This window comes from Drosophila takahashii, chromosome 3L, assembly GCF_030179915.1.
Source record: "Drosophila takahashii strain IR98-3 E-12201 chromosome 3L, DtakHiC1v2, whole genome shotgun sequence".
NCBI classification, from domain to species: Eukaryota; Metazoa; Arthropoda; class Insecta; order Diptera; family Drosophilidae; genus Drosophila; species Drosophila takahashii.
The window spans coordinates 28,732,137-28,747,787 of NC_091680.1; the positions used below are offsets into that span (position 1 = coordinate 28,732,137).

At 36.0% G+C, this 15,651-nt stretch overlaps 1 protein-coding gene across 24 annotated transcripts in view; it reads left to right on the top strand.

Annotated features, from left to right (window-relative positions):
- Positions 1 to 15,651, top strand: part of nrm (neuromusculin) — a 156,423-nt gene that overhangs the window by 67,694 nt on the left and 73,078 nt on the right. For all 24 annotated transcript variants that reach the window (XR_011418598.1, XM_070215204.1, XM_070215208.1 and 21 more), the window contains 4 exons: positions 1,609 to 1,738; positions 1,792 to 1,887; positions 1,944 to 2,102; positions 2,163 to 2,245. Coding sequence is in view for 23 of the 24 variants with exons in the window: in XM_070215204.1 (XP_070071305.1) it covers positions 1,609 to 1,738; positions 1,792 to 1,887; positions 1,944 to 2,102; positions 2,163 to 2,245 (468 nt within the window). In the remaining variant the exon portion in view is untranslated. The remainder of the gene's footprint in view (positions 1 to 1,608; positions 1,739 to 1,791; positions 1,888 to 1,943; positions 2,103 to 2,162; positions 2,246 to 15,651) is intronic.

A 15,651-nucleotide genomic window follows, 5' to 3' on the forward strand; every position in this document is an offset into this window, starting at 1 on the left:
AATGGCGATATGTATTGCAGCAACTCCTACAGGCAGTTTTCCATTGGTTTTTGTGGTTTTCCTTCCATTTATATGTTATTGGCACACCGATTCTGCACAAACACAGCCTAAGATTAAATTTTTTATTCTTTGGGCCGCGGCTAAAGGCGTTCATCGGAATTCATCCGCTAAATCTAGTTTTTTTTCGGTATTTCCTTACTGTTTCCTTAGCTCAACTGAGTACCGAGGTGGAAAAAAGTCCCCGGCTAAAGGCGTTAGCTACCTATTTGCCTCTCGCTTACTCCTATGCTTAGCTAGCAGTTTTCGTCGTACTGAGTACTAGGCTTTGGCTGTGTTTGTGCAGAAGCGGTTTGCCAATAACAATGTATAAATGGAAGGAAAACCACAAAAACCATTGGAAAACTGCCTGTAGGAGTTTCTGCAATACATATCGCCATTCCAACAGGGAATTTAAAGCTTGCGACCCAGGTCGGCTCAACGTTTTGTAATATTTTAAAATTGGCGCCAGTTGATTTGTTTGCTGAGAGTAAGACCATGCTACATGCATTGCGGATAAACTCCGAAAACTTCGGTCACACTTAAAGATTAATATTTTTCGACTAGTGAAACTCTTAGCTGAACTGAGTACTAGGCTTAATATTTTAAAATTGGCGCCAGTTGATTTGTTTGCTGAGAGTAAGACCATACTACATGCATTGCGGATGAACTCCGAAAACTTCGGTCACACTAAATGATTAATATTTTTCGACTAGTGAAACTCTTAGCCGAACTGAGTACTAGGCTTAAGGGAATTCCCTCTTTGTTGTTTATTGTAGGTATATTGGTAGGGATGGAACTTTAACGATAGGAAATGAAATACAAAAAAATACTCCCAAATACCAAAGACCCTAAAAGCACCTCACAACCTATGTAAAAACAAACCCTAGTGTAAATAGGCTATAATACCTATCGAATTGTAAAATTAGTGATTACAAATCAAAGTTGTATATCTCCATCTCATAGTCTAGTCTCCTATCGAGTGAGCCAGTAACCCGATTACTACAAAAAAGTGTTTCCACTGGGTTAACTCCAAATATCGAGTATTGACATCTAGTATTTGTTGTTTGTGTTGTTTTTTTTTACTAGGGATGGACCTTCAACGATAGGAATTAATACAAAATATACCGAAAAATACAAAAAATACTCCGAAATACCAAAGACCCTAAAAGTACCTCACTTTTACCCACATACATAGCCTATGTAAAAAACAGGTTATGTCAATAACCCCATAACTCCAGAACTCCACCCTAGTGTGAATAGGCTATCAATCACACTTCCTTTATCTGAGTAACAAAAATTTTAAAAGTTCTATGTAAAAAATCGTATGTAGACTTTTGCCAGTGCCATTTTTAGGTTTTTTGTTTATAAGTTTTTAAATTTTTGTTGTATAAGAATGAAATTTTGGTTTTTGAGTAATAATAACATTTAAACCAAGATGGCATCATTACTTTTTCTGTAAAAGCAAAAGCAGTGGGAAAACTCCCAAAAAGGGGGTCGTATGTATACTTTTGTCCGCCACTGTAGCTGTACAACATTTTTTTGTATTAATAGCACATACTGTGATTTCAGCACTTTAATATGTCAAATTGGCCTCTTGGCAAATTTGATATCGAGGCTGATAATGCGAACTACGAATGCGTCTCAACAGGCAATACAGTAGGCGCTAGCATCAGGAGTCGCACCTATTTTGGCATTGAATGTAAGTGCAAATAATTACGCTTAGCTATATAACATTTAAAATTTTTGCAATAGACGCTCCTGACAATACAACGGTTTCGGAGAACATTCTTTATGTCCAAGAAGATACCATACCAGGACGTATACTATGTAAATCCCGTGCTAACCCCGGTAAGTATTTTCTGAGTTAACTCTGTATATTCATTTATCATAAACTACATTTGCAGAGCCGTTATATAAGTGGTTCTTTAAAAACGAAACAATAGCCAATGGAAATGCATTAATCATAAATACTGCAATGAAAAGAAACGATAATGGAACTTATACCTGTCAGGCTTACAACAAGCATGGCAAAAGCATTGCTGAGACCGTAATCGAAGTGCAATGTAAGTATGAGGGCACTAAATAAAAATATTTGTATCTTTTATAAATTTCTTTTTTTAAAGTTAAACCACGGTGCGAAATCGAGAGACGGGAAATTGATGATCAGGACACGCTTATTTGTACTGCTTACGGAAATCCTTTAGAGGTAAGTTTAGTTAGCCGTCATAAAGTAAGAATACGCAAAGACACCATTTGCAATGTTGCTCTCTTTAGTTAATTCTCGTTTTCACTTCCGAAAAAGCCTCACAATACCCTTATTTCCTTTCATATCCTTTACTAGCAAAATAAAGGTATATGGGCATTTCCAGAAAAAAGTCAACCAAACACAACCAAAAACAACGTAGCATCACCCAGAATAAAAAGAACGAAAAAAATCAAGAACATTTTTCTTGATTTTAGAAGCCGCGGGGTGAAATCATGATCATTGCATTTTTTTATGAACTTTTAGTTCTCAAATTAACTCCAAAATGTTGTAAAAGTGACCCCATTCGTTCGCAAAACATGCCAAATATGAACTGACAACAAACGGGCTTACGCACTTTTTGACCCCGTTTCGGCTTGATTTTGAAACGTTTCGAACGGATTTTTTTCTGGGTGATTTTCTAGGATTTTTAAATGTTTTGTCACAAAACTTTTGTGACATTTTACTATATAACAAGAAAGGAAGCTAGCTTCGGCCAGCCGAAGCTTATATACCCTTGCAGATCATTCTATTAATTTACAAATCGAAAAATGTTAAATTTCTTATCATTTCACATTAATTTTTCGATCGTTTCTATCACAACTATATGATATAGTAGTTCGATCTTTTAAAAATTAAAATCGAAATTCGGAAATATTTCAAAATAGTCATATCCCAGAGTAGAAGGAAATGTAATAAAAACCAACAAAGATATAATTTTTTCCCCATTAATTTCCATTTAATTTTTCGACCGTTCCTATGGCAGCTATATGATATAGTGATCCGATTTAAAAAACAAAAAAACCGAAATTCAGAAACATATAAAAATAAATATTCCCAAGAGTATAAGGTAAAATTTCAAAAAACACCGGAGCTAGAATTTTTTACGTTTTTTTTTTTTGATCCTTCCTATGGGAGCTATAAGATATAGTTTTCCGATCCGGTTGGTTCCGACATATATACTACCTGCAATAGAAATACGACTTTTACGAAAGTTTCATCCCGATAGCGTTAAAACTGAGAGACTAGTTTGCGTAGAAACGGACGGACAGACGGACGGACAGACGGACAGACGGACATGGCTAGATCGACTCGTCTTGTGATGCTGATCAAGAATATATATACTTTATGGGGTCGGAAATGTCTCCTTCACTGCGTTGCAAACTTCTGACTGAAATCATAATACCCTCTGCAAGGGTATAAAAAATATGGGCTTTCCGTTTGTTGTCAAAATAATAAAATTCGACGAAAATGTGAAATTGTTTTTATAGCAGGCCAGACCCCACAACAGCGAATTAAATATCCTCGGTGGGCAGTGATTCCTTAAGAACTGGAGTGACCATGGATGACCAAGACATACATAATAGTGTTGGGTAAACACTGTTCACCTTAGTGAACAAGATCAGTTGCTCACTTTTAAGTGAATGAATCAACTCACTAACTTGGCTCACTCACTTGTTCAGTGAGTAACTCACTTGTTCAGTGAGTAACTCACTTGTTCAGTGAGTAACTCACTTGTTCAGTGAGTAACTCACTTGTTCAGTGAGTAACTCAGTTGTTCAGTGAGTTACTCACTTATTCAGTTGCTGACATGTTCAGTTACTCACTTGTTCAAATTTGAAAATTGTAAATTCTTCAGTTGCTTACTAATTTTTTACTTTTTTAAATAAATACAGTTAGTTAGTCAAAATTTAGGTTAGTGTCACTAAAAAAAAAATTCAGGTGAACTTTTTGAAATCATATTTTATTTCGAAAACAAGGCACTTCTTCTTTCATATGAAGGCACTAAAACTTAACAAAAAAAGTAATGTTTTCATAAGTAGTTTCCATTACTGTTTGTTGATTAATTGCTTTGCGTTTCACACTAGTCAGCAAATGATGTTAAACCTGAAACCATATTTTTTTTAGATTGACTAAAAGAAACAACAATTAAAAAATCTTACCGTTACATGTTATTGTGAAGGAACATTAGACTTTCCACTTTGTTTGTATTTAAAAGAGATCGTCGTTTTGTAAAAATTTCGCGTGCTGCTGAAAAAAGCCTTTCACAAGGAACAGATGTTGCTAGCAAACACAATCTTTGTAGTGCTAAGCAATATAATCGAGAATAAACATCTTTCTTTGACTCCCACCAGATCAAGGGATCCTCTTTTCTGTTCAGGCATTCCTCTTCAAGATATTTTGTCACTTTTTTAATGGCGGCTTCCTTGTTGTTCGGTATTTTTTCTTTAAAAAAGTTGTAATACTCCTCCCAAAGGTCATTTGAACCTGTTTTCTTCTCCATAAGATTCTCATTTTTTTCTGATTCGACATTTGCATTGAAACTTTTGCCTTTATTGACTCTACAGCTGATTCAAAACACTGTCTTGATTGAAAAAACCGTCCTTTAAAGCGAGGATTCAGAATTGTACTTTCCGCATAAAGTTCATTTTCTTCCAAGTCCTTAAATCTATTGGCCATTTCGCTTGGAATTCCTCGACAACCGATGCAACGAAAGAGTTTTCGGAAGATATGTTTCTCATGTTAATACGTAAAAGGTTGCTAAGAATTATGACCCTTGAAAGAGTTACATTTCTTTCGGAAGATATTTCTATGGTTATTTGATAAAATGGTTTGAGCACCGGTAATACTTCTTCAATAATTTGCCAGTCCTCGTGGGCTAGGACCAAATCTGGTCGAAGTACTGACACTGCAACAATAACGGCCTCTTTTAATAATACGAAACGCTCGAACATTTTATACGTGGAGTTCCATCTAGTTGGTACATCCTGCACCAACTTCAAGTCCGTCATATTCAGTTGCTTTTGGGTATCCTTTAATTTATTTATGCCAACTGTGCTGCGATTGAAATATTCAACGATAGCTTTCACTTTCTTGCGCGTTAGTGAGATCTTTTTCAGTCCATTCTGCACAATTAAATTGAGTGTATGCGCGAAACAGGGCAAATGAGGCCAGTTTCCAAGCTTAACTGCGCCCACGATATTAGCAGCATTATCGGACGTAATTGCGGCAATTTTGCCTTGCACACACCAATCAGTTGCTATTTTGTTTGGGTAAGAGCAAAGATTTATGCTTGTATGCCTCTCATTAAAAGATTCACAAGCCAACATATGCGAATGTAATTTGGTGGATTCCTTGGTGATGTAATGAGCTATTACCGCCTTATAGCTTTGATTGGTCAAGGAAGTCCATCCATCGGTTGTCAAACATACGGCAGAGGCAGCTAACTCAGCATGTGCATTTGTCATTAGTACGTTGGACAGAGTCTTTCTAGTCGGCATCTTGTATCCAGGGCAATGGGACACATCCTCGACAAATTTCTTGAATTCGGGCTCCTCCACTATTCTTAGGGCATGATTTCCTTTCGCCACCATTCGAACTAACTGTCGATCGAGCTGCTCACATTTACGAGCCGGTAGGGGTCGTTGGATGAAATCCATGATTTTAGTCTGCGATTCAGCTGCAAAACCACCTGAGTCACTTGAAGTGAGCGTACTTTGGCGTTCGACGGGAGCACTGTAGCTAGGATGTTTTGCCTTTAAGTGTCGGCCAAGATTGCTCATAGATCCAGACGACAGCGTGGCTTTGCATATTGTGCACTTTACTTTTTGCTCTCTGACATCCTCAAAATGATCCCAAAGGGCACTTATTTTCCTTTTCAGCGACATATTTTTGCAAACGTTGGGAAGCTACAATTTCGAGTTGCCACACAATAATAAGTAAGCAAGGTTGCCACTATTGAAGTAAACCAGTGAAAAAACAAAATTAGAGAGCGAAGCAGAAGAACCATTGAACCACTGTTCCCTGCAGTGGGAAAAAGAACTAGTAAAAAAAAATTATGATCGTGCTACGAACTTGTGGACTTATAAATGAGAATAGAACTGAACTGAACGGAGTTAGTGAGCAAGTAAACAGCTGAACAAGTGTGAGCGAGTCAGCAACCCAGTGCACTATGGGAAAAAAGTCTATTTTTTTGGCATAAAATCTAGTTTTAGAGATACAATTTAGAAATTTTTTATATATACTATCACTATGGACGGCAGTCCATGTAGTGACGAAGCGCACCAGGAGAGTGTGCGAAGGCGACTACTATTATATAGCCGCAAAATTGAAAATCTGCTGTGATAGTCCGATCGTAATGAGTAATACACCAATCGAAAGGTATTGCAAAAACTTAAAGGATGCATACCAAGACTTTAAGAAAATCAATTGGCTTGGGAGAGAGAGCGGTGAAAGTGAAAAAGTGAAAATTTCGAAATTTGGAGTTGTTGGGGCCGGTGGGGATAAATGCCCCCTCGCAATGTTTTAGTTGTATTCCTTTTGAAAATACCCGTCGAATGAGGGGTCATTTGTCAAAATCCGACGCTCCGTTCAAAAGTTATAGCCAAAATAAGATTTTCTTCTTCTTCCCAAAATGAAAATTTAATTCTGTTTGTCCACTTGTCCAAAATATGTTTTTTAAGTTCTGAAAATTTGATATGACGTTTATCACATCGATATAAAAAACTTTTGTTCTACCACTTTTGGAAAAACTCGCTAGTTTAGCGGGAAAACAGCTATAAATAGCTAAAATTCGGAAAACCGTAACTTCTATACTACTAAAGCTACAGACTTGTGCTGCATCTTGTTTGAAAGGTATTTTTAAATGCTATAAACTCCTTCTATATGCAATTTGTGTAAATGTAATAATTAAAAAGATATGAACAAAAGACAATTTTTTAAAACTTTTTTTTTAGCTTTTTTTTATTTTTCTCAAAAACGGCTCTAACGATTTCCTTGAAACCTTTAAACTGTATAGCCCTTGAGATTCCTTAAATTTTGGTATATAACACATTACTGTAAAAAGTCACGTTTAAAAGTTATTTTTATACGAAAATAGCCACTTTTGGCAGCTCGAACAACTAAAGCTTCCTGAGTATTGAATTTTGTGTGAGGGTATCCGAACTGTATTTTAGGGTCATGGAATCAGTAAATTTGCACTTAAGAGTTCCATATAGGAATCTTTTGTTCTACGACTTTTGGAAAAAGCCGCTACTTTAGCGGGAAAAAAGCTAAAAATGGCTAAATTTCGTTAGTTTGTAAGTTCTACACTACTAAAGGTACAGACATGTGCCATACCTCGTTTAAAAGGTATTTTGAAATACTTTTTAACTTAATTTGTTTAAATACAATGGCTTACAAATTATGATTGACCAATTTAAATTTAAATGTATATATTAGCTCCTATGAGAGCAAATGTAAACAAACAAAAACTTCTGATATCAAATAAAAACACCTCTTAACGAGGTAAAAAACTAGTGACGATCGCACCTTCAACATACAAAAGTTCTGATATCAACATTTGTGACGAAAAATTATTACACTCGTCATTAAATAGACTTTCTAATATTTTTTCATTCGGCACGCTGCAATAGAAAATGCCTGTGAAGGGAAAAAGGCTGGAATAGTCTGCTAGGGCGGGCCGAATGAGAAAATATTAGAAAGTCTATTTAATGACGAGGGTAATAATTTTTCGTCACAAATGTTGATATCAGAACTTTTGTATGTTGAAGGTGCGATCGTCACTAGTTTTTTACCTCGTTAAGAGGTGTTTTTATTTGATTAAGATAAAGCTGTAATTTCGGTTTTTGTTGCTTTTTGAATCGGACCATTGCTTTCATCCACCGCCCACGCCGCATATTCAAATTAATTGGCAGGGATTTTAAAAAATTTGTATTTGTATTGGTAAGACGGTAAAATAATTTCGGATTACGTTAATTTTTAAAATTTGTCAAAAAAAAAAATTGCTGACATGTACAAGAAAAGTGAAATATTATCTAAGAGCAGATGCCAATTTTAGCTTTAACGGCGGTCCAGCTTCTTTATATTTGAGCCCTTTGGAGTCAGGACTTTCACTTGACTTGTCCCTTCCCATAAATTCAATTTTTAAGATTAATGAAAGCCACTTAGATTGTTTTTTTATTTAAAAAAAAAATTTTTTATGTTTATAAGTTGCTGGATTTAAGTCATTTTTTTGAAGAAACGTGCAAAAAGTTGCAAAAATTATTAGTTTTGCGATATTAAGGATACATTTGGTAATAACTTTGCGTTTTTACCTTTTTGCAACTTTGTGCCATTTATAAGTTGTACACCACGGAACACAAACAAACTTGTTAGTTTTAAGCTAAAAAGATACACATTTAAAACAGTTCACAAATGGACAACAAGCCATAATAATCAAAATATGTAATCTAAGATACATTTATAAATACCTTTGCTACGATTTGACATGATCAGAAATAATAAACCTTTTTGTTGCTCCACAAAATAAGCACTGAAAGTTTGCAAAGATTTTTCACTAATTTACGCACACAACAAAGCCAATCGAACAGCTGACTTTGTTCGCTTATCAACTCTATAGTGTTGTTAGTAAAAAATCTTAGATAACTGTTCTTGGCTAATTAGGGTATGTAAATTCACAAAATATATTTAATTTTTAATAATAATTTGTAAAATAAGTTGATTTTATGCCAAAAAAATTGACTTTTTTCCCATAGTGCAGTGGCGGAAATTTGCTTTCGAGAATCGATTCCGACCGCCATACTTCGAAGCCGGAATGCATTCGGTTTCATACCACAACACTGTTTACGATTCCATAAGGTTGGCTGCGTTTTCCGTTAGTGTACCTTCAAAACCGCATACTTCGAATCGAGAAAGTACGCGGTAGCCGAGCACACTTCGTGCTGCATTACCGTCCTATATACTGTTGCATATAGGGTGGTAATCTATTCGCTTTACTGAGTGGCATACCAAGTATATGAGGCTGTAATGCAAGTGCATTACTGAATAGGATACCTGGTTTATAGGTTTGTAGTGCACCCGTTTTACTGACTGGTTTACCCTGTATATAGGGTTGTAATGCAAATGCTTTACGAACTGGTATACCACGTAATAGGGGTTTATTCGAAGCCAAATTAAAGAATGTGATATTCAATTAAAAATTTAATTTTATTATTTGTTTTATTAAGACAGCTGGCATCATTGTAACGTAGAATAAGCTACTTAGTCCATTTTTTATTACAGCATCTATATTTAAGAATAAATGGGAAATTAGTTGTCAATTTATTAAGAATGTTTAGCTGTACTTCCCATATAATACATCAAAATTTCCACTATATTTTACCATAACACGTCAGACTCTGCAAAGTTCCAAAACACAAGTGACGCGTTGCAAGAAAAAAGCGCGTGAAAAGAGTAGACAAAAAATTACACAAACAACATGCCGTGGAAACCAAAACTTGCTGAAAAAAACATAGGCGCTCGGATGTGTGCGTAATTAAAAAATTATAGAAACGTTCAACAGAAAAAAAACGTGCGACCCGAACGATTCCCGAAGTCCCGATGAAAAGGGAGAGCAGGAAACGAATACAATGCCCCATTACAATCCTACGTTCCAGAAGCTGGAGAAACGATCGATTACGAATATACCTTCTCGAATGCATTCTATCTCCATACCTAATTTCGGCCGAATGCGGATTGCGCCACTGGGAAGTGAGCAACTGAACATGTGAGTGAGCAAGTGAGTAAGTGAGCAAGTGAGCAAGTGAGTGAGCAGTGATCAATAGTTGTGAACTTGTTCACTCACTCACTGAGGTGAGCGACTCTTTTGTTCACTCACAACCCAACACTAATACATAACCTTTAGGCGAATCTAAGGAAATCGCGGTCCAAGGATGATTATCTATTGTAAACTTTTTCACGGTCTTAGCCGTTATAAAACCGTTAATTTTTATATTTTTAAACAAAATCGTAGAAAAGGCTACACCAATAATGCACGCAATGTAAAAAAAAGTGCTATGCGCCGCAGCCCAAAAATATTTTTAAAACAAGAGAGAACGCTATAGTCGGGTGCCCCGACTATCAGATACCCGTTACTCAGCTAAAGGGAGTGCGAAAGAGATGGAGAAAAACTTTGATCCGCCGTAACTTTTTAACGAATGGTCCGATTTAAAAAATTTCTTCTACATTTCGATAGGTATTGATAAACACAATAAAACTGCATTTTTACTTTTCCAAAATATTGAAATATTTAAAATCGTAAATAAGCAATTGTGGGCGTTAGAGGGGGCGTGGCACCCTTTTGAAACAAACTTGCGCTGCGTAGGAACTCCTAGAATCTGCATGCAAAATGTCAATCTTCTAGCTTTTATAGTTTCCGAGATCTCAGCGTTCATACAGACAGACAGACAGACAGACAGACGGACAGACGGACATGGCTAGATCGACTCGGCTAGTGATCCCGATCAAGAATATATATAGTTTATAGGGTCGGAAACGCTTCCTTCTACCTGTTACATACTTTTGCACGAATCTAATATACCCTTTTACTCTACGAGTAACGGGTACAAAAATCGCGCGATTTTTTTCAAATATTTTTTGCTTGCGGCGCATTATTGCATTCCTTGAAACGCGATTTCTTGAACTTTACTTTCATAACACCAGTTTACAAAAAAAAATCGATGAAATATACCATGAATGAAACCTTTGTTTTTCGGTAAGGTACGTCTTCCTGATTCAGAAAATGGCACTTAAAATTTTTTTTTGGGGATACATTTTTTTTAAAGTGTAAAAAACGGTTTTGACCCTTTTTCAATTTCTAACTTGAGTTGTGGCTAACCGATTTCAACCATAAATAACTAATTTTACAGGTAATAGAATGCCCTCCAACTTTCTTATACATTGCATTGAGTTCTATTCATTAGTTTAGAAGCTACATTTCGTCAAAGTTGAAAAAGTTAGAAAAAATGCAAAAATGCTGGCATAAATGGCTTTGTTAAAAATACACGCCTAAAAACCGAAAAAATTTTAAGTGTCATTTTCTTAATCAGGAAGACGTACCTTACCGGAAAACAAAGGTTTCATTCATGGTATATTTCACCAATTTTTTTTTGTAAACTGGTGTAATAAGACACGCAAATGTTGGTCATCCATAGTCATTCGAGTTCTTAAGGAATCACTGTCCACCGAGGATAGTTAATTCTTAAGATTCATTTTAAAATTGTATATGTTGGTCATCCATGGTCGCTTAAGCTCTTAGGGAATCACTGTCCATCGAGGATATTTAATTCACGGCTGTGGTGTCTGGCCTGCTATAAAAACAATTTCACATTTTTGTCGAGTTTTTTCGAACGCCTATTATTTTGACAGCAAACGCAGAGCCCATTTGTTTTTTAAAGCAAAATGAGCCCATTTTTTTTTTAAAGCAAAATGTCACAAAATACCTCAAAACCCTAGAAAATGCTACTTTGTTTTTATAGCAAAACACGCAACTTTGAAATTCAATTACAAGAGAACCATGCATTTCCGCCGATTATCTTCCGCACGTAAATTCCTAAGAAATCACGGGGGGCACAGGCCCCTCTTCTAGACTATTACTGCAGCTTTCAAGCACGAGCAACACATACTGATATATCTCAGCAACATTTTGTTGTGTTTTCGTATTATTTCTATGCCTTTAGTGGAAGTCTCAAGCTCAAGCTATCAGTCTGGAATGCAGTCTGTCAGTCTGGATGAACGCAGAGATATCGGAAACTATAAAAGCAAGTTTGTTTCATCAAGGTGCCACGCTATTTAATGCTATTTTGAATACTTGGGCGTTGTATAGGGGAATGTGTGAGTCACTGTAAATTTGTCAATAATAAGGCCAATAGATAGCGCGGCTTACGGTAAATAATGACGCTAACACGATATATTAATTGTGTTTTTAATGATAAAGAACTGGGTTACAAAATATGAATATATATATTCGCGTTATGGAATTTGTACGTTGCGATGTGTCGTTCTCGCGGAGTTGATGTTGCTAGACACCGTTGCTGTCTAATGGTTCTCCATCAGAACTGGATCGTGACAGCTCGGCCAATCCTCGTCATCGTCAGGCTTGATTTTGTCGTAGGAATAGATAGAACAGTATTAACGTCCTGTAATCTGAATACCTGGGATGTCTTCGATTTCGTAACGATCATTTCCAAGGACCTTGACGACGATAAAGAGTCCTTTGTAACTTGTTTCGAGCTTTCGCGACTCGCCTGTAGCAGTTGGTTCGTGTTCAACGACCAAGAGATTACCTGTGGAGTAGATAGAAGGGTTAGCGGATTTGGTGTCAAAGCGGTGTTTCCATTTAGCTCGTTCGCTTGCAATATTGACGTTGTTGTTGTCTGTTGTCAATGACAGATTCCTTTTCATCTATTTCCAAATCCTTCGGGTTGTCGTTCATTGTGCATACATGGTTGAGAATAGTTTGGTTTGCTCTCTCGACTTTTCCACTTGCACTAGGTGTGATGTCTTGAATCTAATTACAATACTCTTTAAATTGTATCAAGGTAAACGCAGTTCCACGATCGGATATTATTATCTTTGACAGACCGAAGTAGCTAGAACCTTCATTTAAAATGTTTAGTATTGGAAGGGTTTTTGTGCTTTTAACTGACTTTACAATCAGAGATTTACTGAAGGGAACGAATATGACTAGTATATGGGTATTTCCTCGTTTGCTTCGAACAAACGATCCCAAATGATTAATGTGAAGCCTGCGAAATGGTACTGGATCGGCGTCATTATAATTCGTCATTATAATCAGCGTAGTTCGGGCTTACCTCCTTTGGATTTGTAATAGCAGCATTGAATGTATGTTGAGATATATTCTGTCACGTATTTCCGCATTATTGGAATACAGAATTTTTGTTTAATTCTTCCGATTGTTTTGTCGAAATGTCCAAAATCTTCATGACACATGTTAACAATGCGCCACCCCACGAACGCTTTTCCTCTTTCGACCTTGCGATATAGACGGGGATTTTTGATGACGTAATTACAGTGCCTACCAATTCGTTTTGTCTTTTGATTGCAATAAGACTCCTGCTAGTCCGATCGCACAAGCATCTGTGTGAACCTCGTGGTGTGCTGCAAGGTCGTACAGAAATAGTACTGTGACGCAGCATAATCTGTCGACTAGCTTGTTAAAAGCCCGTTGCTAGTCATTTTCCAAATAAACGCTGGATTGCTCTACCTTATTAAGGATAAGTTTTTAGCACACTTTCGAAAGAATCCCGTTAGACTCAGCTAAAATTTCGATTGACACAACATATACGCAAGTAAATCTGAACTTTATGTTTTCTAGGAATAGTTTAATAGGATAGATCTGCAAGGGTATATAAGCTTCGGCTACCCGAAGCTAGCTGCCTTTCTCGTTTAAGGTTCAAAATGTTAAATTTCTGAGTTTTTTCGAATTTCGTCCTATTTATCGGCACACACAAAAAAACAAGAAAGGAAGCTAGCTTCGGCCAGCCGATGCTTATATACCCTTGCAGATCATTCCTATTAATTAACAAATCGCAAAAATGTTCAATTTTCTAATATTTCTCATTAATTTTCCGATCGTTCCTATGGCAGCTATATTATATAGTCGTCCGATTTTGATCAAATTAAAATTTAAAATTTGGAAATATTTAAAAAGAGTCATATCCTAGAGTAGAAGATAATACAATAAAAACCAAAGAAGCTAGAATTTATTTCCTATTACTTTTCCATTAATTTTGCGATCGTTCCTATGGCAGCTATATGATATAGTCGTCCGATTTTGATTAAATTAAAATTGAAATTCGGAAATATTTAAAAAGAGTCATATCCTAGAGTAGAAGATAATACAATAAAAACCAAAGAAGCTAGAATTTATTTCCTATTACTTTTCCATTAATTTTCCGATCGTTCCTATGGCAGCTATATGATATAGTAGTCCGATGTTTTAAATAATTAATTCGAAATTCAGAAATATTTAAAAAATAACATCCCCAAAAGTAGAAGGTAATATTTCAAAAAACACCGAAGCTAGAATTTTTTAAAGTTTTTTTTTCCGATTGTTCCTATGGGAGCTATAAGATATAGTTGTCCGATCCGGTCGGCTCCGACATATATACTACCTGCAATAGAAAGAAGACTTTTGCGAAAGTTTTGTCCCGATAGCTCAAAAACTGAGAGACTAGTTTGCGTAGAAACAGACAGACGGACAGACGGACATGGCTAGATCGACTCGTCTTGTGATGCTGATCAAGAATATATATACTTTATGGGGTCGGAAACGTCTCCTTCACTGCGTTGCAAACTTCTGACTGAAATCATAATACCCTTTGCAAGGGTATAAAAACTTAGTAAAATCAACTGTAATAATTGTCAAACAGGCCCCAACCAGCAAAATTGTCAATTCTACTAAATAAATAGTCATTTCACAACAACAAAATACACACAATTAGCAAAGACACAAACCCAAAGCAAAAACAAAATACACGTAACTATTTTAATAGTTACGTAACTATCTTTGTTTGTCAATTTTACCAAGCAAATTTTTTTGTGTGCACATTTCCTCCCAATTGGTCCAGGTTTTTTTTAATGGCAGCACAGCAGCTCGACAAAGATAAAAAATGTGTTTTTTGGTCGTAAAAACTAGAATAAATCCGTTGAAAAATATAATTATATAAATTATAATCATAATGGGTACCAACTTTAAGTTTAGGTATTACAACTCCACGGCGGACAGATCGGACGTCGTGCGCTTTAATTTGAAAGCAATCCCCTGAAGAAATATATTCGGAAAACAAAGCAAACAATAAAGCACCCACACCTCGAGCCAGCCGAACCATTTTTTTGATTAAAATTTACATCCTACCGAACAAAACAAGTCGGGTATGACCCAAATTCACGGAAAATTGGATAGGGAAGTGTAGGGTAGGGTGACAAACGATTTGTTTTTTAAATGTACCTTTTCTAAAAATCAATATTTTTAAAAAGTGTAAAAGCAGAAAGTTGCTTACATCTGCTGAGCATATTTCTGTAAAATTAGGATTCGAAATTCCAACGGAGCTGAATCCTACAGCGTTTGGCGTGAACCGTACTTTTTTTGCACTTTCAAAAGTTGTAGGGTAATGTGACGAACGATTTGCTTTTAATGTAACTTTCCCAAATATCAATATTTTTTAAAAGTGTAAAACCAGAAAGTTGCTTACATCTACTGAGCATATTTTTGTAAAATCCTACAGCTTTTGGCGTAAGCCATCCTTTCCAACTGACGGCACAACTAAAAGCAATACAAAACTAAAACAAAACTGCAGCATTTAATGTTATCTGGAAGTATTATAGTTTTCTACACAAAATCAACGATAACAATTAAAATTCTTGAATAAAATAAATGAGTCACCATACAATATAAAATGTTCGTCACAAGGTACACTTAGAGCAAAAACGGTGTCACTCTCAAACGGCGCAAAATAAAAAAAACGCCAAGTACCAACAGCAAATTTAAAGCTTGCGACCGTCGGCTCAACATTTTGTAATATTTTAAA